This window comes from Hylobates moloch, unplaced genomic scaffold, assembly GCF_009828535.3.
Source record: "Hylobates moloch isolate HMO894 unplaced genomic scaffold, HMol_V3 SCAFFOLD_13, whole genome shotgun sequence".
Taxonomy (NCBI): Eukaryota; Metazoa; Chordata; class Mammalia; order Primates; family Hylobatidae; genus Hylobates; species Hylobates moloch.
Window position 1 is genome coordinate 60382536 of NW_026652288.1, and position 20128 is coordinate 60402663.

At 39.2% G+C, this 20128-nt stretch overlaps 1 protein-coding gene and 1 pseudogene across 2 annotated transcripts in view; one reads left to right on the forward strand and one right to left on the reverse strand.

The window, feature by feature from the left end:
* Window positions 1–20128, forward strand: part of ARID2 (AT-rich interaction domain 2) — a 182947-nt gene that overhangs the window by 148879 nt on the left and 13940 nt on the right. For both annotated transcript variants that reach the window (XM_032173775.2, XM_058426120.1), the window contains exons 17-18: window positions 18539–18677; window positions 18769–18854. In XM_032173775.2, the coding sequence (XP_032029666.1) occupies window positions 18539–18677; window positions 18769–18854 (225 nt within the window). The remainder of the gene's footprint in view (window positions 1–18538; window positions 18678–18768; window positions 18855–20128) is intronic.
* On the reverse strand, window positions 7385–8778 carry LOC116480426 (lysine-rich nucleolar protein 1-like; annotated as a pseudogene).

A 20128-nucleotide genomic window follows, 5' to 3' on the forward strand; every position in this document is an offset into this window, starting at 1 on the left:
TTCATTTGTGGTTATTTTAGAGTTTGCAGTATACATTTATAGTTAATCTAAGATGACTTTCAAACAATAGTACAGGCTTACCTCAGAGATATTGCATGTTTGGTTCCAGATCACCACGAGAAAGCAAGTATCACAATAAAGCAAGTCACATAAATATTTTTGTTTCTTAGTGCATTTAAAAGTTATGTTTATACTATACTGTAGTTAATTAAGTGTGCAATAACATTTTGTCTAAAAAAAAACAAGGTACATACCTTAATTAAAAATACTTTACTGGTAAAAATGCTAATGATCATCTGAACCTTTAGCAAGTCATCATCTTTTTGCTGGTGAAAGGTCTTGCCTCGATACTGATGGCTGCTGACTGATCAGGATAGTGGTTGCTGACGGTTGGGGTAGTCATGTCAATTTCTTAAAATAAAATAATGAAGTTTGCCACATCACTGGACTCTTCCTCTCACAAAAGATTTCTCTGCAGCATGAGATGCTGCTTGATAGCATTTCACCCACAGTAGAACTTCTTTCAAAATTGGAATCAAGCAGCAGTGCATTCCTGTACTCCCAGCTATTTGGGAGGTTGAGGAAGGAGGATTGCTTGAGTCCAAGAGTTCTGGGCTGTAGCGCACTACACTGACTGGTTGTCTGTACTAAGTTCGGCATCACTATGGTGACTTCCTGGGAGTAGGGACCACCAGGTTGCCTAAGGAAGGGTGAACCAGCCCAGGTCAGAAATGGAGCAAGTCAAAACTCCCACGCTGATCAGTAGTAGGATAGTGCCTGTAAATAGCCACTGCACTCCAGCATGGACAATATAGCAAGACTCTGTCTCTTAAAAAAAAAAAAAGATTGAGTCAGTCTTCTCAAACCCTGCTGCTGTGTTATCAACTAAGTTTATGTAATATTCTAAAGCCTTTGCTATCATTTCAACAGTGTTCACAGCATCTTCAGGAGTAGATTCTACCCCAAGAAACCACTTTCTTTGTTCATCCCTAAGAAGCAACTCCTCATCCATTCAAATTTTATCATAAGATTGTAGCAATTCAGTTACATCTTTAGGCTCTGCTTCTAGTTCTCTTGCTATTTGTATCATATTTGCTGTTACTTCCTCCACTGAAGCCTTGAATCCTCAAAGTCATTCATGAGAATTGGAATCAACTTCTTCCATACTCCTGCTAATGTTCATATTTTGACCTCCTCCCATGAATCACGAATGTTCTTAGTGGCAACTAGCATTAGAGAATCCTTTGCAGAAGCTTTTCAATTTACTTTGCCAGCTCTATCCATGGAATTACTATCTATAGCAGCTATAGCCTTAAGGAACAAGAGTTGAAAGTTGAGGCCAGACACAGTGGCTGATGCCTGTAATCTCAACATTTTGGAAGGCCAAAGCAGGAAGATGGCTTGAGCCCAGGAGTTCAAGACGAGGCTGGGCAATATAGCAAGACCTTGTTTCTACAAAAAAATTAAAAAATAGGTGGTCATGGTGGCCCTTGCCTGTGGTCCCAGTTACTCAGGAGGCTTTGGTGGAAGGATCACTTGAGCCCAGGAGGCAGAGTTTGCAGTGAGCTGAGATGTACCACTACACTCTAACCTCAGCAACAGAGTGAGACCCTGTCTCAAAAAAATAAAAAATAGTTGAAGTGACTGCTTGTTCCATGGGCTGCAGAATGGAAGTTGTGTTAGCAGCATGAAAACAACATTCATATCCTTGTAGAGCTCCATCAGAGCTCTTGGGCACCTAGATACATTGTCAATGAGTGGTACTGTTTTGAAATAAATCTTTTCATCAGAGTGGTAAGTTTCAATAGTGGACTTAAAATGTTCAGTAAACCATGCTGTAAACAAATGTGCTATCATCTAGGCTTTGATGTTGCACAGGCAGTGTAGATTTAGCATAATTCTTAAGAGTCCTCAGATTTTCAGAATGGCCAGTGAGCATTGACTTCAACTTAAAGTCACCAGCTGCATTAGCTGCTAATGAGAGTCAGCCTTTCTTAGAATCTTAGAAGCTTCAAAGCCAGGTATTGACTTTTCCTCTCTAGCAATGAAAGTCCTAGACCTAGATATCATCTTCTTCCAGTAAAAGGCTGTTTGATTTTTATTGAAAATCTGTTGCTTAGTGTAGCATTCTTTATCAATGATGTCAGCTAGGTCTTCTGGATAACGTGCTGCAGCTTCTGCATCAGGACTTGCTTTACCTTGCACTTTCATGTTATGGAGATGGCTTCTTAAACCTCATGAAGTAACCTCTGCTGGTTTCAAACTTTTCTTCTGCAGCTTCTCCACCTCTCTCAACCTATTCATAGAATTTAAGAGAGTTTAGGGCCTTGGTCTGGATTAGGCTTTGTCTTAATAGAATGTCTTGACTGGTTTGATATTCTATCCAGACCTCTACAACTGTCTCCATATCAGCAAGGCTGTTTCACTTTCCTGACATTTGGATGTTCACTTGAGAATCACTTTTATTTTCCATTGAGAATTTTTCATTTACATTCACAGCTTGGCTGTTTGGTGCAAGAGGCATAGCTTTTAGCCTTTCTCAGCTTTGCCATACCTTTCTCACTAAACTTAATCATTTCTAGCTTTTAATTTAAAGTGAGAGACATATGACTCTTCCTTTCACTTGAACACTGAGAGGCCATTGTGGGGTTATTAATTGGCCTAATTTCATTATTGTTGAATGGTGTATCAGGGAGCCCTAAGGATGGGGAGAGAGATGAAGGTAACAGCCAGTTGATGGAGTACTCAAAAGACACATAACATTTGGCCGGGCGCAGTGGCTCACGCCTGTAATCCCAGCACTTTGGGAGGCTGAGGCAGGTGGATCACCTGAGGTTGGGAGTTCAAGACCACCCTGACCAACATGGAGAAACTCTGTCTCTACTAAAAATACAAAATTAGCCAGGTGTGATGGCATATGCCTGTAATCCCAGCTAGTAGGGAGGCTGAGGCAGGAGAATTGCTTGAGCCCGGGAGGTGGAGGTTGCGGTGAGCCAGAGATTGTGCCATTGCACTCCAGCCTGGGCAACAAGAGCGAAACTCCATCTCAAAAAAAGAAAACAAAGGAAAAAAAGACACATAACATTTACACTCCAAAACATTTACAATGGTGACATCAAGATCACTGATCACAGATCACTATAACAGATATAGTAATAATGAAAGTGTTTTAAATATTGTGAGTATTACCAAAATGTAATATAAAGACAGGAAGCGAGCACGTGTTGTTAGAAAAATGGTGCTGATAGTCTTGCTTGTCACAGGGTTGCCACAAACCTTCAATTAAAAAAAAAAAAGTCCGGGCGTGGTGGCTCACACCTGTAATCCCAGCACTTTGGGAGGCAGAGGTGGGCGGATCACAAGTTCAGGAGACCGAGACCATCCTGGCTAACATGGTAAAAACTCGTCTCTACTAAAAAAAATACAAAAAAATTAAACGGGCCTGGTGGCAGGCACCTGTAGTCCCAGCTACTCGGGAGGCTGAGGCAGGAGAATGGTGTGAACCCAGGAGACAGAGCTTGCAGTGAGCCCAGATCACGCCACTGCACTCCAGCCTGGGCGACAGAGTGAGACTCCATCTCAAAAAAAAAAAAAAGGGTATCTGCAAAACATAATAAAGCAACATGCAATAAAATGGGATGTACCTGTGTACTGCTATACAGGTACTGGTCTGTGGCCTGTTAGGAGCCAGGCTGCACAGCAGGAGGTGAGTGCCAAGCAAAAAAGCAAAGCTTCATCTGTATTTACAGCCGCTCCCTATTGCTTGCATTACCACCTAAGCTCTGCCCCCTGTTAGATCAGTGGTGGCATTGGATTCTCATAGGAGTGCAAGACCTATTGTGAACTGTGCATGTGAGGGATCTAGGTTGCATGCTCCTTGTGAGAACCTAATGCCTGATGATCTGTCACTTCTCCCATCACCCCCAGATGGGACCGTCTAGTTGCAGGAAAACAAGCACAGGGCTCCCATTGATTCTACATTATGGTGAGTTGTATAATTATTTCATTATATAGTACAATGAGTAATAATGGAAATAAAGTGTACAATAAATGTAATGCGCTTGAATCATCCCAAAACCATCCCCCCAACCCCTGGTCCATGGAAAAATTGTCTTCCATGAAAGTGGTCCCTGGTACCAAAAAGGTTGGGGACTGTTGCCTTATACTATGTCCTTTACATGCTGTCACTCATTTCACTTATCTATAAGCTATAATCACCAGATATACTATTGCTATTTTTTTACTTATCTGTTAGATCAATTAAAAGTAAGAAAAATAAATATTTTACTTCTATTAATTTCTTCTCTAACACTCTTCCTTACTCTATGTAAATTCAAGTTTTGACCTCTATATTTTCCTTCTCTGAAGATCTCCTTTTAACATTTCTTGTGAAGCAGGTCTCCTGGTGCATATGGCCTCAGTTTTTGTTTGTCTGAGAAAGTCTATTTCTCCTTGACTTTTGAAGAGTGATTTTACTGGATACAAAATTCTAGGTTAGTGGATGTTTCTCTTTCAACAGTTTAAATATCTCATTCCACTCTTCTTGCTTGCATTATTCCTAAAGAGACATCAGTATATTCTTCTCCTTGTCCTTCCATCAGTAAGTTGGTTTTTTCTCTCTTAATTCTGTCAAGGTTTTTTTCTTTGTCTTTGGTTTTTGGAAGTTTGAATATGATGTGGCTAGGTGTTTATTTTTTAATATTTATCTTGTTTGGTGTTGTCTGTGTTTCCTGGATCTGTGATTTCTTGTGTGACATTAGTTTTAGAAAATTCTCACTTCGTTCTTACTTCAAGTATTTTTTGTGTTCTTTCTCTTTTTCTTCTCTTTATGGTATTCCCACTGCATATATTTGCAGCTTTTGTTATTATCCCACAGTCCTTGAATATTCTGGTTGTTTCCTTTATTCTTTGTTCCCTTTGCTTTTCAGTTTGGGAAGTTCCTGTTGACATATCTTACATCTTCAAGTCCACTGATTCTTTCCTTGTCTGTATCCAGTCTGTTGATGAGTCTATGAAAGACATTGTTTATTTCTGTTACAGTTTTTTTCTTATTTCTAGCATTTTCTTTTTATTCTTAGCATCTCATCTCTGCTCACATTATCCATTTGTTCTTGATGTTCACTTTTTCCATTAGTCAGCATATTATAATTATTTTAAATTCTCAGTCTGAAAACGTCAAAATTTGTGTGATATCTGAGTCTGGTTCTAATGTTAGCTTTGCCTCTTCTTCTGACTCTGTGTGTGGCAGTGGGCGGGGGTTGTTTGTTTTTATACTTTTGGCATGCCTTGTCAGTTTTTGTTGAAAGTCAGACAGGATGTTTCAGTTAAGCATCTGAGGTAAATAGCCTTTGGCATGAGGTTTTATGCTTATCTGGCTAGAAGTTAGGCTGTTTAATGTTTGCTGTAGCTGTAGGTGTCAGAAGCTTCAATATTCCCTGGTGTCCTCTTTTTTCTTCCTTTGTTGTTGTTGGATTTTTTTTAGAAACTCCTTTTTAGATATAGCCTGTATCTTGTAGCTCTCTCAGTTCTAATACACCGTTATACTATACTGGAAACCTGTTGATACGATGGTAAGGTAATGGGGAGGTGAAATATTCTATAATCTTATGATTAAATCTCACTTTTAAAAAGTGGGCCTTCATCTAAGGGCTGCGACTTTGGTAAGTTTCTCAGCCTTTATTTTTTTTCTCCTATGTAAGACGAAAAGTCTAGAGAGGGCCCGGGTTTTCTAATTGCTTTTCCTGTAGGTCAGATAAGGCTCTGGTAAAGTCGTTTTTCATGAGATAGACCTTTGTAAGGTGAAGAGAACACTCTGGGCATATTAGAAATGGTTACTAACCCCCTTCCATTCCTCGAAGCAGGGAGAAATTTTTCTTCAGTCTTCACTGTGAGATCCTGGTCTCTGAAGGTAATTCACACAAAAGTGTGGATTCTCTGCAGAGACTGACCTCCCGCCCCAAGGAGTTTTTAATTGTGAAGATTAGCAATTTGTCAGTTGCTGTTTAAGGGTTCCTGCAAGTTACTGGCTCCAGCTAGAAGGGCTGATTCTCTGTATTCAAGGGTCTCTCCAGCTTTCAGAGTGGTAGTTTGCCCTGTGACCTCAGTTCTCTGACAGATCCAGGAGGAGTTGTAAATTTTCAGTTTGTTCATCTTTTTTCTTGTTGTGAGGATGGGAATCAGTCCCAGGACTGATAATCAGTCATCAGGACTTGCAGCTTTTTACATGTTTGAAAGGAAACTGGAAGTCCTCATCATTATCTTTTATCCTTGTTTATCATCATTAAGCACAATGTTGACTATTAGTTTATCCTTGAAATGTATAAATAATGTGTGATTGTATAAAACATTTTTGAGACTCCCTCAAAAGTGTCCTTTATTTAAAAATATCAATGAATTGCTGTTTAAATTCTGTGTAATTGGAGAAAAGGACTTGATGCCTTTGAGTAGTCAAGAGTTTATATTCAGTGTTTTTAGGACTTTATTTTTCTAGGCTACAGTGTTCTTTGAATAAGTGGTGTCAGGCAAAGTTTAAGAAAGGCCCTCTACCTTGCCTTTAAACATAGGAGTTTTGCTTTTGTTTTATATATAGGGGTTTTAAGTAATATTTTGTTTGAAGATTCTGTTGCTAAAAAGACATTTGAAAAACACTTTTCTGGAATCTATTGCTCCTCATAGATTTCTCGTTAAAAACTGCTACAGAAAGATGAAAATTATTTTCCCTTAAGAGGAATAAAATCTACATTATATTTATATTTAGAATTGCATTATTGAAAGTCAAACCAGGAATATAGAGGATTTCAGATATATTCTAAACAAGTATTTCCTGTGTGAAAACTTGTCTGTCTATGAACCAGGGACTTTTACTTGGTACTGGTAAAATTGATAATTCCCCAACTGCCCAGGAAATCTACCCAAGTGATGTTGAGGTTCAAATCACCGGGTTCCTACTGAACCTTATACAGTTACAATTCCTCCTAAAGTTCCTATTGTAAGGTGTAATTACTCCTACTGTACAAGCCAGAATAATTTTTTTGTTTGTTTATTTGTCGGGTGACCCAGGCAATTTTATTACTTTATCCCTGAACCTCAGTTGCCTCATGGATAAGAAGGGGATAATAATAGCACTCATTTTATAATTATGAAGATTAAACACATTAATGCAAGGAAAACACTTGAGTATGTGTCTAGCACACGCTCAACACTTAACAGATGTTATTTATACATGCTGATGTCTCAAACAGGCATGGAATGTTAAATACATAAAACAGGAAGTTTTAGCCATTGACATATTCTCTGCCCCCACCCCAGTTTGTCCAAGCCTATCAAGATAGTGTCCTTAATCTTTGCAGGTGTTGGATTCAAGACAACTGTCAGATGGCTTTCATCTGCACAACTGAATATAAATGCAGTTTTGGCTGTTTGGGGGGACACAACACTAGAGTTTAATCTTTGAACTTGACTTGGAAGCATTCCTGCCAATATAAAAGATTTTGTTTGAGGCATTGGAGAAGCCAAAGCCTGCTCCTAGGTTGAACTTCCAGCTCATGGCCTAGTTGTAGTCCTGCTGCAGGTTCTGCTGCAAGCTATTTGCTGCCTTCTTGCTGAGAGTCATGTTGGGCCTTACAGTCATGCTAGCGGGGCAGCTGAATGAAGGGGTCAGATTTTTTAATCCACCCATGTTTGAGAAATTTCCATTTCTGTTCCTTGTTCTTAAAACCAGTATCCCACTGGCCAAACTGGGTTACTGTCCACTTCCTGGTTTCAGAAGCTTCTCTTTTGCCCAGCTAAAGATCAGTCTGTTGCAAGGCCTTCCACCTCACTTGTTCCGTGTGCCCCTTGTCCATGTTGCCTTTCTTTTCCAACATAACCTCTGTGTCTGTCTGTTTTCTCTTTTCACGAGTTTCCTGCTACCCCACTCTCTTTCCTCTTTGTCCTTTTCAGAGCACGTCCTCAGTGAGTGGCTGCTCTGTTTTTCTTGGACTTCAGTTTCTTCTTTGCTGTGACCTTAGGGCCATCACATATTGCGATGTATTTTGGAGCCTCAATTTTGACTGGCTTCTTTTTACTTCGTATCCTAAGGCTACACTTCATGGACCTGGAGGGCTTGGGGTGTGGCCTAGGAGGGTGTCTCCCTTCTGGTGAATTTTTTTGTCTTCTTCACTTAACCACTGTGTCCCCTGGGCCTCCCCTGCTTCCGTTCTGCCCCAAGGCTTCCTGCTCCTTGCCCTCCTTCCCCACTGAGCAAATGTAGGCAACATTCCTTTCCTTGCAGAATCAAGGGTCCTGGACTGAGAAGGCTCTGGGGTCTTGGGCCCCCTTTTTTTCCCCCTCTTGTGTTTTTTGAACTTCTTGCCAACTCTGGTCTCCTCCTCACTGTGTCTGGGATCTGGGGAGGTTTTCACCCCAGAGCCATGGAACATGCCAGAGGTCACTTCTTTTTCTTCTCCCCGCTGAGGAACTCCAAGTGGCCAAGCGCCTGCTTGCTTCCTGGGGCTGGGTGACTTCCCTGTCCATCTGTCACACAACATGGCCTCAGGTTCTAGGTGCTCCTTAGGGTGCTAAGGCTCGTCTTTTTTTTCACTAGAGGCATCTCTGGTGTCAGCGCTTGTACCACACTCTTAGAGCGGGATGTGGCTCTTACGGGAGAAACATCAACAAAATGATTGTCATTGTTTAAAATTGAGATTAAGTCTCCAGTTCTTTGATGACCTTGTTTCTTTTTTTCTCTGGGACCCCAAGGCCCAGGTCTACTTTGTGGGCCTTGGTGATTATTCCCATAAGTCAAACTTCTCTGCCTCCCGGTGAGAGCCTACTTCACCATGACCCAGAAGTCCCAGAATAAGACTTTTGTACTGAGCTGGCTAAAGTTTGAATAATGCTTTGTCTGACAGAAAATTACTGAAAACAACAGACACCAACTTCACTATATTTTGCAAGTGATTAAAAACTTACAGGTAGCTAGAATTTGTATTCTAGAACAAAGGTAGATTGATTTACATGATTACTTCTACTTCTTCCAAAAGTATTGAAGTATCTAAAGACTAGTTGAATGTTACACATAAAACTGCCATCTTGATAATGTGAAAATACTTGAAAGAGTAAAATATCCAAGTGGAATTTTAAAATTCATGATAACATACATGCCTTAGCAAATACTGCTTAATTTTAGGTAAACTGCCAATTTAGGTTGAAATTAATCGGTAGTTAGATTGATCGATAGCTTCACTTAAATGTCAGTGGGAGAAACAAATTGAAATTAGTTTTGTAGCATCATTTGTCTCAATTTTGTGGTCATAAAACCAGAAGAGATCTTCGGAGGGTTATATGTTGTTTTCTGAAGTTTTATGGTATTAGCACAATGCCTTGCACATAAGATGCTTTTAACGAACATATTTTTGACTAAGTTAAATGAATGAAGTTAACCTAGCTTGATTCTAAAGTCATCAGTTCTTCACTGACCTAGCCTGTTGGCATCTTGCATTTTCAATTGTCAGGATAACAAGTCGTCGTCATCTTGCTGTTTCTAGGTTGATAAAATATTTTGTGTGAGAGCGCTAGAAATACTAGATATTTTGCTGATATTACCATCCTTATAATTTGAACTAATGAGCCTTCATAAATGTGAGATCAATTTCATTTAATAATTTATTTTTGGTAACATCAGTTTGAGAAATATGTGTTCCTTAGGCCTTAACTACTGATTTGCCGTAAATAATTTTTTTAACTAGGAAATACCCTGATTTCTACCACACATAGTAGTAGAATTTTTACCTTGCTCTATTATTTTAAACATTGAATACCAAAGAATTTGACTACTTAAAGATGTTATCAAATGCCAAAAGGTTACATAACTGAGAAGAATTTGCCAAATCATGTTGAAGACCTTTTTGTTATCAAATATTTACAATAGTTGGGAAAAGAATTTCCTAGGGTGAGAATCTAGTATGTAGTTCAGCAAAAACAAAAACAAAGAAACAAACCTTATTTATTCCTTGGAAACTTGCGTGTAGAATAAGGAGAATTATATACCAATGCTAACCTCTTATCTAGTACGTTTTCAGAATTTATTTGCCAGTATGATATCATAGATACTGTATATAAAAGTATACCCCATTTTTACCTAGTAATACATCCATGTATAGTATTTGAGTAAACAATTATGTATTATCACATAGAAGGAAAAAATCAGGTCTTTTGTGTTAGACATACCAGGTTTCAAATCCCAGTTCTGTTACTTAGCTGTATGACTCTGGAAAAGTTACTTTTTGAAAGCACACTTCCTCAGCAGTAAAGGGATAATTTTATGTTCGAAGAGCAGTCATGGAAATCAAATAAGATGATACATGTGAATATGCCAGATACATAGTAAGTTCTGAGCAAACAGAAGTTCAAGTAGAGAGGTACTTTGTGCTATGTGCAGCTTTGTCAAGAACAGTGTGAAGTGATGTGCTAGCATATCTTTCAAAGAGAAGAATGAATGTCTAAGCTAGAATTTAAAAGTTTAAAATTATTTGGTATGCTTTTTTAATTTCATTAAAACCACACAGATAACACACATCATCACTTATTTTTATTTTATCTCCAAGTTTATGTTTAGCTTATTAAGAATAACATTGTTGACCAGGCATGGTGGCTCACGCCTGTAATCCCAGCACTTTGGGAGACTGAGGTGGGCGGATTGCTTGAGGTCACGAGTTTAAGACCAGCCTGGGCAACATAGTGAAGCCCCATCTCTACTAAAAATACAAAAATTAGCTGGGCATGGTGGCAGGTGCCTGTAATCTCAGCTACTTGGGAGGCTGAGGCAGGAGAATCACTTAAACCTGGGAGGCGGAGGTTGCAGTGAGCAGAGATCATGCCAGCATACTGCAGCCTGCTCAACAGAGTGAGATTCTGTCTCAAAAAAAAAAAAAAAAAAACAACATTGTTATAATACCTGAATTGTACAAATCAGCTTTCATAGCACTTTTCAAATGTGAACTACTGTTTCAGCCCAATATTCATATTTGTTTGGCAGGTACACATTTTAAAAACATTTTAAAACAAAGTCCCTGATAATTCACTTTTATATTTTACTATGTAAAATAAGTGACTGCTTCACAGACCGGCGGGTTAATAGCACTTGATGTGGGAAGGTCGAAGAGCAAACACAGAAATCTTTTCCTGTAATAATTGTTAGGAGGAAAGGAAAGGAGTCAGAACTGAGGGCAGTTGGTTCGGATCATCCTCCATATGAACGCCTTCCTGTATTTGGGACATTTCCTACAATTTCAGTCTTACTAGGAGGCAGGACCCATCTTTGTACAAAAGCCCCCCAAGAAGGCCAAATACTTGCTTCCCCCCTTATTGCCTTTGGCAGCTACGCTAGTCAATCAGTTGTTCCCACCTATGACTTTTAATCTGGATTGACGGTAGCACAGAAGCTGAGATTGGAGAATTCATTCTTGTAGGAACAGCAATATTTTGTTTCCAAGAATACCAGTACTGATTTTCAGTTTTCCAGTTTGTATTTATAATGTTTCATCATGTATTAAGGAAATAAATTAATTTCTCTTTAATATTGAAGTTAGTACTTTTTTTCTATTTTGAACTTTTGCAACTAGATAAAATAAAGTTGGGTTAGCCTCTCACCAAGGTTGTTGGTATATTTTTTCCCCAAAATTTTAGCAGCTCGTTACTCTTATTTGAATATATAATAATGCTTGCCCTTGATATTTCTTTTGCCATAGAATATTATATATCTAAAACAGATGCCAAGGGTTGAGATACAAGTTCATGGTTCTGCAACCGATAATAGAGCCTTTTTTAAAACTAAAATATGTTTGCAGTATGAATTTTTTGGATGTATAGTCTCACTTATACATTTATGTGCATTTATTAACATTTATGTGCCATCTTTTTAACTAGAATATTCCTGCAAAAAAAAAAAAAAATCCCTTGCATTTTAAGTCAGGTGAGTTTGTTCGTTTGTTTCAGCAGGAAGGCTATAAAGAAGGATATGGAATACTTTTTGGCCACTAAAGAAAAATAGCCTGCCAAGATGTTGAGTAAATAAGAAAACTCCAAATGAAACTATCTGTATTGTCCATTCTTATGCTGCTATAAAGAACTGCCCAAGACTGGGTAATTTGCAAAGGAAAGAGGTTTAATTGACTCACCCTTCTGCAGGGCTGGGCAGGCCTCAGGAAATTTGCAATCATGGCAGAAGGAGAAGCAAACATGTCCTTCTTCACATGGCAGGAGAGAGAAGTGCTGAGCAAACAGGGATAAGCCCTTTATAAAACCATCAGATCTCATGAGAACTCACTCACTATCACAAGAATAGTGTAGGGGTAACCCTATTATTCAATTACCTCCCACTGGGTCCCTACTATGACATGTAAGGATTATGGGAACTACAATTCAAGGTGAGATTTGGTGGGTACACAGCCAAACCATATCATTCTGCCCTGGCCCCTCCCAAATCTCATGTCCTCACATTTCAAAACACAATCATGCCTTTCCAAGAGTCCCCCAGAGTCTGAGCTCATTCCAGCATTAACCAAAAAGTCCAAGTCCAAAGTCTCATTTGAGACAAGGAAAGTCCCTTCCACCTATGAGCCTGTAAAATCAAAAGCAAGTTAATTACTTCCCAGATACAGTGGGATAGAGGCATTGAGTGTATATACCCATTCCAAATGGGAGAAATTGGCCAAAACAAAGAGGCTACAGGCACCATCCAAGTCCCAAATCCAATAGGGTAGTCATTAAACCTTAAAGTTCCAAAATGATTTCCTTTGACTCCATGTTTCACACCCAGGTCACGCTGATGCACGAGATGGGCTCCCACAGCCTTGTGCAGCTCCGCCCCTGTGGCTTTGCAGGATACAGTCCCCCCCATCAGCTGCCTTCATGGGTTGGCATTGAGTGTCTGCAGTTTCTCCAGGTGCACGGTGCAAGCTGTTCATTTATCTACCATTCTGGGGTCTGGAGGATGATGGCCCTCTTCTCACAGCTCCACTAGGTGGTGTCCCAGTGGGGACTCTGTGGGGGGCTCTGACCTGCCCTAGCAGACGTTCTCCATGAGGGCTCTGCCCCTGCAGCAAACTTCTGCTTGGACATCCAGGTGTTTCCCTACATCCTCTGAAATCTAGGTGGAGGTTCCCAGACCTCAGTTTTTGATTCTTATGTACCCACAAGCTCAACACCACGTGGAAGCTGCCAAGGCTTGGGATTTGCACTCTCTGAAGCCACAGCCCAAGCTGTACCTTGGCCCTTTTTAGCCATGGCTGGAACAGCTGGAATGCAGGGCATCAAGTCCCTAGGCTGCAGGCAGCATGGGGGGCCTGGGCCTGGCCCAGGAAATAATTTTTTCCTGCTAGGGCTCTGGGGAGAGGCTGCCATGAAGGTCTCTGACATGCCCTGGAGACATTTTCCCCATTGTCTTGGTGATTAACATTCAGCTCCTTGTTACTTGTGCACATTCCTGTGGCAGGCTTGAATTTCTCCCTAGAAAATGGGTTTTCATTTCAGGAAATTTGTACCTAGTAGCCTATGTGAATATTTGCTCAGTTGAACCAAACAGCTCACTGGAATAAAAGAAAATACAATTTGGCTGAAGGGGAATTAAATGAAGAATAGAAGCTAATCCTGAGCTTTCACTGCAGTGATTTAAATAATAAGCAGGAGACCAACTATTATAAATTATAGTGATGATGTAATTGAAAAATATATATTTTTTTAAATCGCCAATGACTGAGAGAAAAGTGTCAAAAACTTGTTACAATAAGTAAATATTACATTTTGCATTGTTTTGCCAGATATTGATAAATTCTGGTTCCTTTCTTTTGAAAAAGTAGCAGGATCAAAGAAAAAGCGTTATTTCTATCGCTTCTAGTTAGAATAACATTTGTTTTTATATACTTAAGTGTGGGATTCAGAAGAGAGGAAAAGATAAAAGATGCAAAAGAGGGGATAATTTAGGAAGAAACACAATAGAATCCAATGTTGTAGGGAAAAACCGGGTTCTTTTCACACAACCAGGAAAGATTAGGCTCATAGACACATAGAAGTGTGAGGAGTGGAATTTACTGGATTAGAACGGAAAAGGAAAAACAACTCAGCAAAGTGAGATGGAGTCCTGCTAACAGGTTTTCCACCTCACAGATTGAATCCCAGCTTACCACACAGGAAGAGGAGTGGCCAGGCATCTCCCTGCTGCAAATGGCACTTCCCGAGGCTCCACCCCGTCCTCCCAGTGCAGAGGCTGGTCAGGATTCTCTGAGGAGCCCTTTTAACTTGGTTGTCTCACCAATATATAAGTGAAGGAGTTAACCTGGGAAATAGTAGCTACATTTGGCTGAGATCCAAGGGAAAGAAAGGATGAATAATGACTGAAGATCTAATGTACAGAAGAAAGTTAAAGAAGCTAGGCGGGCAGATCATGAGGTCAGGAGATTGAGACCATCCTGGCTAACATGGTGAAACCCCGTCTGTACTAAAAGTACAAAAATTAGCTGGGTGTGGTGGTGGGCGCCTGTAGTCCCAGCTACCTGAGAGGCTGTGGCAGGAGAATGGCACGAACCTGGGAGGCAGAGCTTGCAGTGAGCCGAGATCGCGCCACTGCACTCCAGCCTGGGCGACAGAGCGAGACAACGTCTCAAAAAAAAAAAAAAAAAAAAGCTCTAATGAAATAAACTTATTTTTTCAGTAATAAACATTTTTTTCAGAGACATAAATGTAAGATATTGTCTCTAAATTTACAAATACAAGTACAGAGGAAGACAAGCTCTAAAATAAGGTTGAAATTCAGTATGTAACCAAAGTTGAATTGCAGGCAGTTTCTATGGAGAATATTTTCAGGAGCAGAAATGAATAAAATTAGTTGTGAGCAATAGTGAGTGTTGCTTGCTAATGGAGGCCATTAACTTGAAGGTGGACCAAACGTTACTGAGCAAAGCTTGGCAATTTTGGAATAGTTGTGGAGAAGATCTCAGAGTAGAGGATTAACAAGATGGGCAGGTGAAGAGACAAGACGTTACCAGTACCTCCACTACCCCTTATCACCACTACTGCTACTATTACTGATCATGATGACAATAGCTCATGTTTATTTTTGGCCTACTATTTTCCAAATAGATTTATACATATCATCAAATTTAAGCCTCACACCCATCTTTAAAACTAGATTCTCAGTGAGTAAAATGAGTTTCAGAGGAATCTTTTTTGCTCAGAGCTGTTGCCTGTGGTTGTACACATCAAAGGGGGAATCAGTTACATTGTATGTGCGATATGTTGTATATTTATTACAACAATTTTTCAGCACAAGGCAATAAAGTATCTTAAGGAAGAGTATTGTTTTAATTTGTACAAAGGGGCTGGGCGTGGTGGCCCATACCTGTAATCCCAGCACTTTGGGAGGCCAAGGCAGGCGAATCACTTGAGGTCAGGAGCTTGAAACCAGTCTGGCCGACATGGCGAAACCCCATCTCTACTTAAAAAATACAAAAATTGGCCGGGCGCGGTGGCTCACGCTTGTAATCCCAGCACTTTGGGAGGCCGAGGTGGGTGGATCACGAGGTCAGGAGATTGGGACCACGGTGAAACCCTGTCTCTACTAAAAATACAAAAAAATTAGCCGGGCGTGGTGGCGGGTGCCTGTAGTCCAAGCTACTCGGGAGGCTGAGGCAGGAGAATGGCGTGAACCCGGGAGGCGGAGCTTGCAGTGAGCCGAGATTGCGCCACTGCACTCCAGCCTGGGCGACGGAGTGAGACTCTGTCTCAAAAAAAAAAAAAAAAAAAAAAAAATACGAAAATTAGGCATCGTGGTGCACGTAATCCCAGCTACTAGGGAGGCCGAGGCAGAAGAAGCACTTGAACTCAGGAGACAGAGGTTGCAGTGAGCCAAGATTGTGCCCCTGCACTCCAGCCTGAGCAACAGAGTGAGACTCTGTCTCAAATAATAGTAACAATAATAATTTGTGCAAAGGTATCATATTACCCTGGAGTGGCAGCAGTATATAAAATTATATCAGTAACAGTCCCAGTTTTGTTTAAAAACACATACTCAGAGAAGGCTTAAAGAAAGTATACTAAAATGTTAGCGTTTTAGTATACTTGGCTGTATCACAGGTAATTTTTATTTTTATTATTTTTGGATACTCTTGAATTTTCCCAGTTCCCTTAAATGAACATATTGTTTATGATTTGCGGGTTGGTCATAGGGAGTGGAGGTGATTGCTGGAGTAGTTTTAAGAACAGTTTTCTAAACATGACAGTAAACAGTAGCATTCTGCTTCATCACTTACACTTCTCCCAACCCATCCAATAAATATCCGTAATGTTCTGAAAACTCAGTATTTATTTGCTTTACATTTCTTTAGAGTTTAACTCTCCAATATTACACATAAACTTTTAAAACTCAGGTATCGGCCAGGCACGGTGGCTGGCTCATGCCTGTAATCCCAACACTTTGGAAGGCCGAGGCGGGTGGATCACAAGGTCAGGGGTTCGAGACCAGTCTGGCCAACATGGCTAAACCCCGTCTCTCCTAAAAATACAAAAAATTAGCTGGGCGTGGTAGCAGGTGCCTGTAGTCCCAGCTACTTGGGAGGCTGAGGCAGGAGAATCGCTTGAACCCGGGAGGCAGAAGTTGCATTGAGTCGAGATTGCGCCATTGCACTCCAGCCTGGGTGACAGAGCAAGACTCTGTCTCATAAATAAATAAATAAAATTCAGGTAGTTCATTTAATGGATTTGGAACCCTTAACTACTTTTCACCTTCATGTGATTATTGCAACCAGCTTCATTCATAGTTATATTAGAACTTCACCTTGAACCACCACAACAATCAATGAATAGCTTTTATGACGAGAGAGAGAAAATAGACTTGGAATGAAGAAAATAGTAGTAGATTGGAGAGAAAAATAGACTCTGAGGACAGATAGACTAATGAACACTTAAAAATATCTGTTGTCTTAAAATCATACACACATAGTTGTGTATATTTAGTAATTAAAATTGATTTAAGGAAGTGTTAATCCTTTTTCCTGTGGCTGCTACATTCACCATTTTTATTGTTGCAAATAAACTTGATTAATTGTATATTGAAAAATAGTTTAGAAACAGACATTATGAATAGTGAGTAGTAGTACATTTGGGTTTTGGTTTCTGTGTATATGTGTGCACGTGCGTGTAGACTTTATATTGCAATTAATCATTTAATAGTATTTAGGTAATGTCTTAACACAGCAAGAAATGCCTCCTTGTGACAATAACTAGTATGTATAACAGAACTCAAATCATATTTCATATTAATGAAATAGCATTGTGAGTTATGAGAATTAAACGAAATTCTAAAACTTAAAATGTATTTACTGATTTTAGCCTCACAATATACTTTTGTAGGTATTTATATAGATGCATGTGATGGAAATTAAATGTATAACTTACTCTTTCTGACATTGTATTATATAATTCAGTGTTTAATTACTTTTCTGATTAAATTTTATTTTAAAATATTAGTCATTCCTGAAGGAATGTTAATTTGGGATACTAGATATTTGTTACACGTTAAAAACTGGTTCAAATATAGATATGTTGATATGACAGCCATAAAAAGTCAAATCCTAAGAGACCTTTGCTGTAGATCTTAAAGATACTGATTGTGGCCAGGTGCTGTGGCTCACACCTGTAATCCCAGCACTTTGGGAGGCCGAGGCGGGTGGATCATGAGGTCAGGAATTCGAGACCAGCCTGGCCAACATGGTGAAACCCCGTCTCTACCAAAAATACAAAAATTAGCCGGGCATAGTGGCGTGTGCCTGTAGTCCCAGGTACTTGGGAGGCTGAGACAGAAGAAGCACTTGAACCCAGGAGGTGGAGGTTGCAGTGAGCCAAGATCGCACCACTGCACTCCAGCCTGGCGACAGAGCGAGACTCTGTCTGAAAAAAAAATATATTGATTGCACAAATATTTGAGTTACTCATTAGTAATTGAAGCCTTTTAATACATTCTTTGCTGTCTAGATTCCACTGTTCTCTCTCATTTCCATATTGCCTAATAAAGGAGAATAAAATCTGATTTCCTTCAGTTTTGCGTGCTTTGCCACCTGCCCACTCAGACATCATAGGGTATGTGCTGGAGGAGTGAGAGATGGGACTTAAAAACATGGACAGACATATAAATGTGAACTTAAAAGGCAGACTTACTAAAACTTATAGAATTTGAACTGTTGGATTGGATATTCTTGAGTTATTATATGTAATATGAAATCTAGTAAATGCTTGAGCAATTTATAAAAGTACAGTAGAGTATGGTATTGGTTTATAAGATAATGTTCTATGGTGTTTTTAATGATATTTCATTCACTTTTAAGAGATGTTTAGTCAGCCTTCATTGAAGGTAGGGAATTATGAATAAGGGATGTTAAAACAAATTACCAAAAGTGTTCAGTACAACTGATGATTCCACTTGGAAATATAAGCAGAGAAATTTTTGAAATAGTTTCAAAATATACTTGAATACATCCAAGTGTCTACTACTTTTATTTTTTTATAGGTGGTTTCAGACACCCTCACAGGTTTTCTACCATGCAGCAACTGAACATGGAGGAAAAGATGTATATCCAGGGCAGTGTCTTTGGGAAGGTTGTGAGCCTTTTCAGCGACAGCGGTTTTCTTTTATTACCCACTTGCAGGTACACTTTTTAAATACTATTTGATCAGTAACTCATTTGACTGCATTAAAGATTTTGATGTGCATTCTCTTGCTTCCTCTTTCTCAAAAAGGATAAGCACTGTTCAAAGGATGCCCTACTTGCAGGATTAAAACAAGATGAACCAGGACAAGCAGGAAGTCAGAAGTCTTCTACCAAGTAAGGAAAATGAGTTTACTTCCTGTTGTACGTACAAAAAGAAACTAGGCAAAACACAAGAACAATGAAACACAACTTAGCATATTAGGAGACCAGAAACCTGGGTTCTAAGAAGTCCAGCTCTGCCATGAACCAGCAATGTGACCCTGTTCAAATTGCTTAGATTCTCTTGGCATCACTTTTCCTTTTGGCTGGACAATGTGGTCTGTAAGTTACCTTTCAGCTCTAACACTGATTCTGTTTTGTAGACTAGTCAGTCATTGGAAGTAATGACAGATGATATATGAGAAATGCTTTGTAAACTAAAAGTACTGTGTATGGTTCTTTTTCCTGGTAAAAGAGTAATCATCTATTTGATAATGGCAAAGAGATTTCATATCTTGCCATTATCAAATATATATATACACACACACACACACACACACACACACACATATATAAACATAACACTAGTTTACAGTTTAAAGATTTTCAAGTTATCTTATTTAATATTCAGAATTAGCTTAAAATAATTTAATATTCAGTATTAGTAAAAATATATCAGAAATACCCCCGCTTTTCAGATGTGAAAAGAAATATTGAAAGTCATGTAGCCAGTTACAGTATCAGAAATAGGGTTTCCTCATATATGAGTCAGCATCTCCATTGCTATCTCCCCAGAGTACACAGATAATGATGCACTTTATCTGCTTGGCAAAAGAAATCTACGGTAGTTCGAGTCTTATTTTACATAAAATCATCTCTGCAGTTCTTCCATTCTGTATCTTTCATAAATAACAGAACTATAGTGAAAGGATTGATTGAAATTGTTAAATAATGATGAAATTTAAGATATGTAAGTAATAGTTGGAAATGTGGTATTTAGCATAATTCCATGTTATCATACCATGTTTTCTTGGATGACCAGTGTCAGTACATTCTTGGGTAATATTACTTTACTCTTAGGTACCATTTACAAATAATTTGTAGCAAAAATTGTAGACTTTTTGTCTTTGTTAAAATCTTCACATTATATTCAAAGATGAGAAGGCTGTAACTTTGATGCTGTGTTGAATTTGTCTTGATTGCATACTTACCCAATACAGTAACTTTAAAGATGAAACATCTATTTGCTTTAAAATTGATAGATTGGAAAATAAAAGACTTGAAACTTCACCTTGATACTAAGTGCCCCTTTGCCTAGGCTGTCACAGAGCATAAACATTAATGCTAGACCATTGGACCTTTAGTCACCCTGTAAACACAATTTTAAAATAACCAGCTTAAAGGGGTTG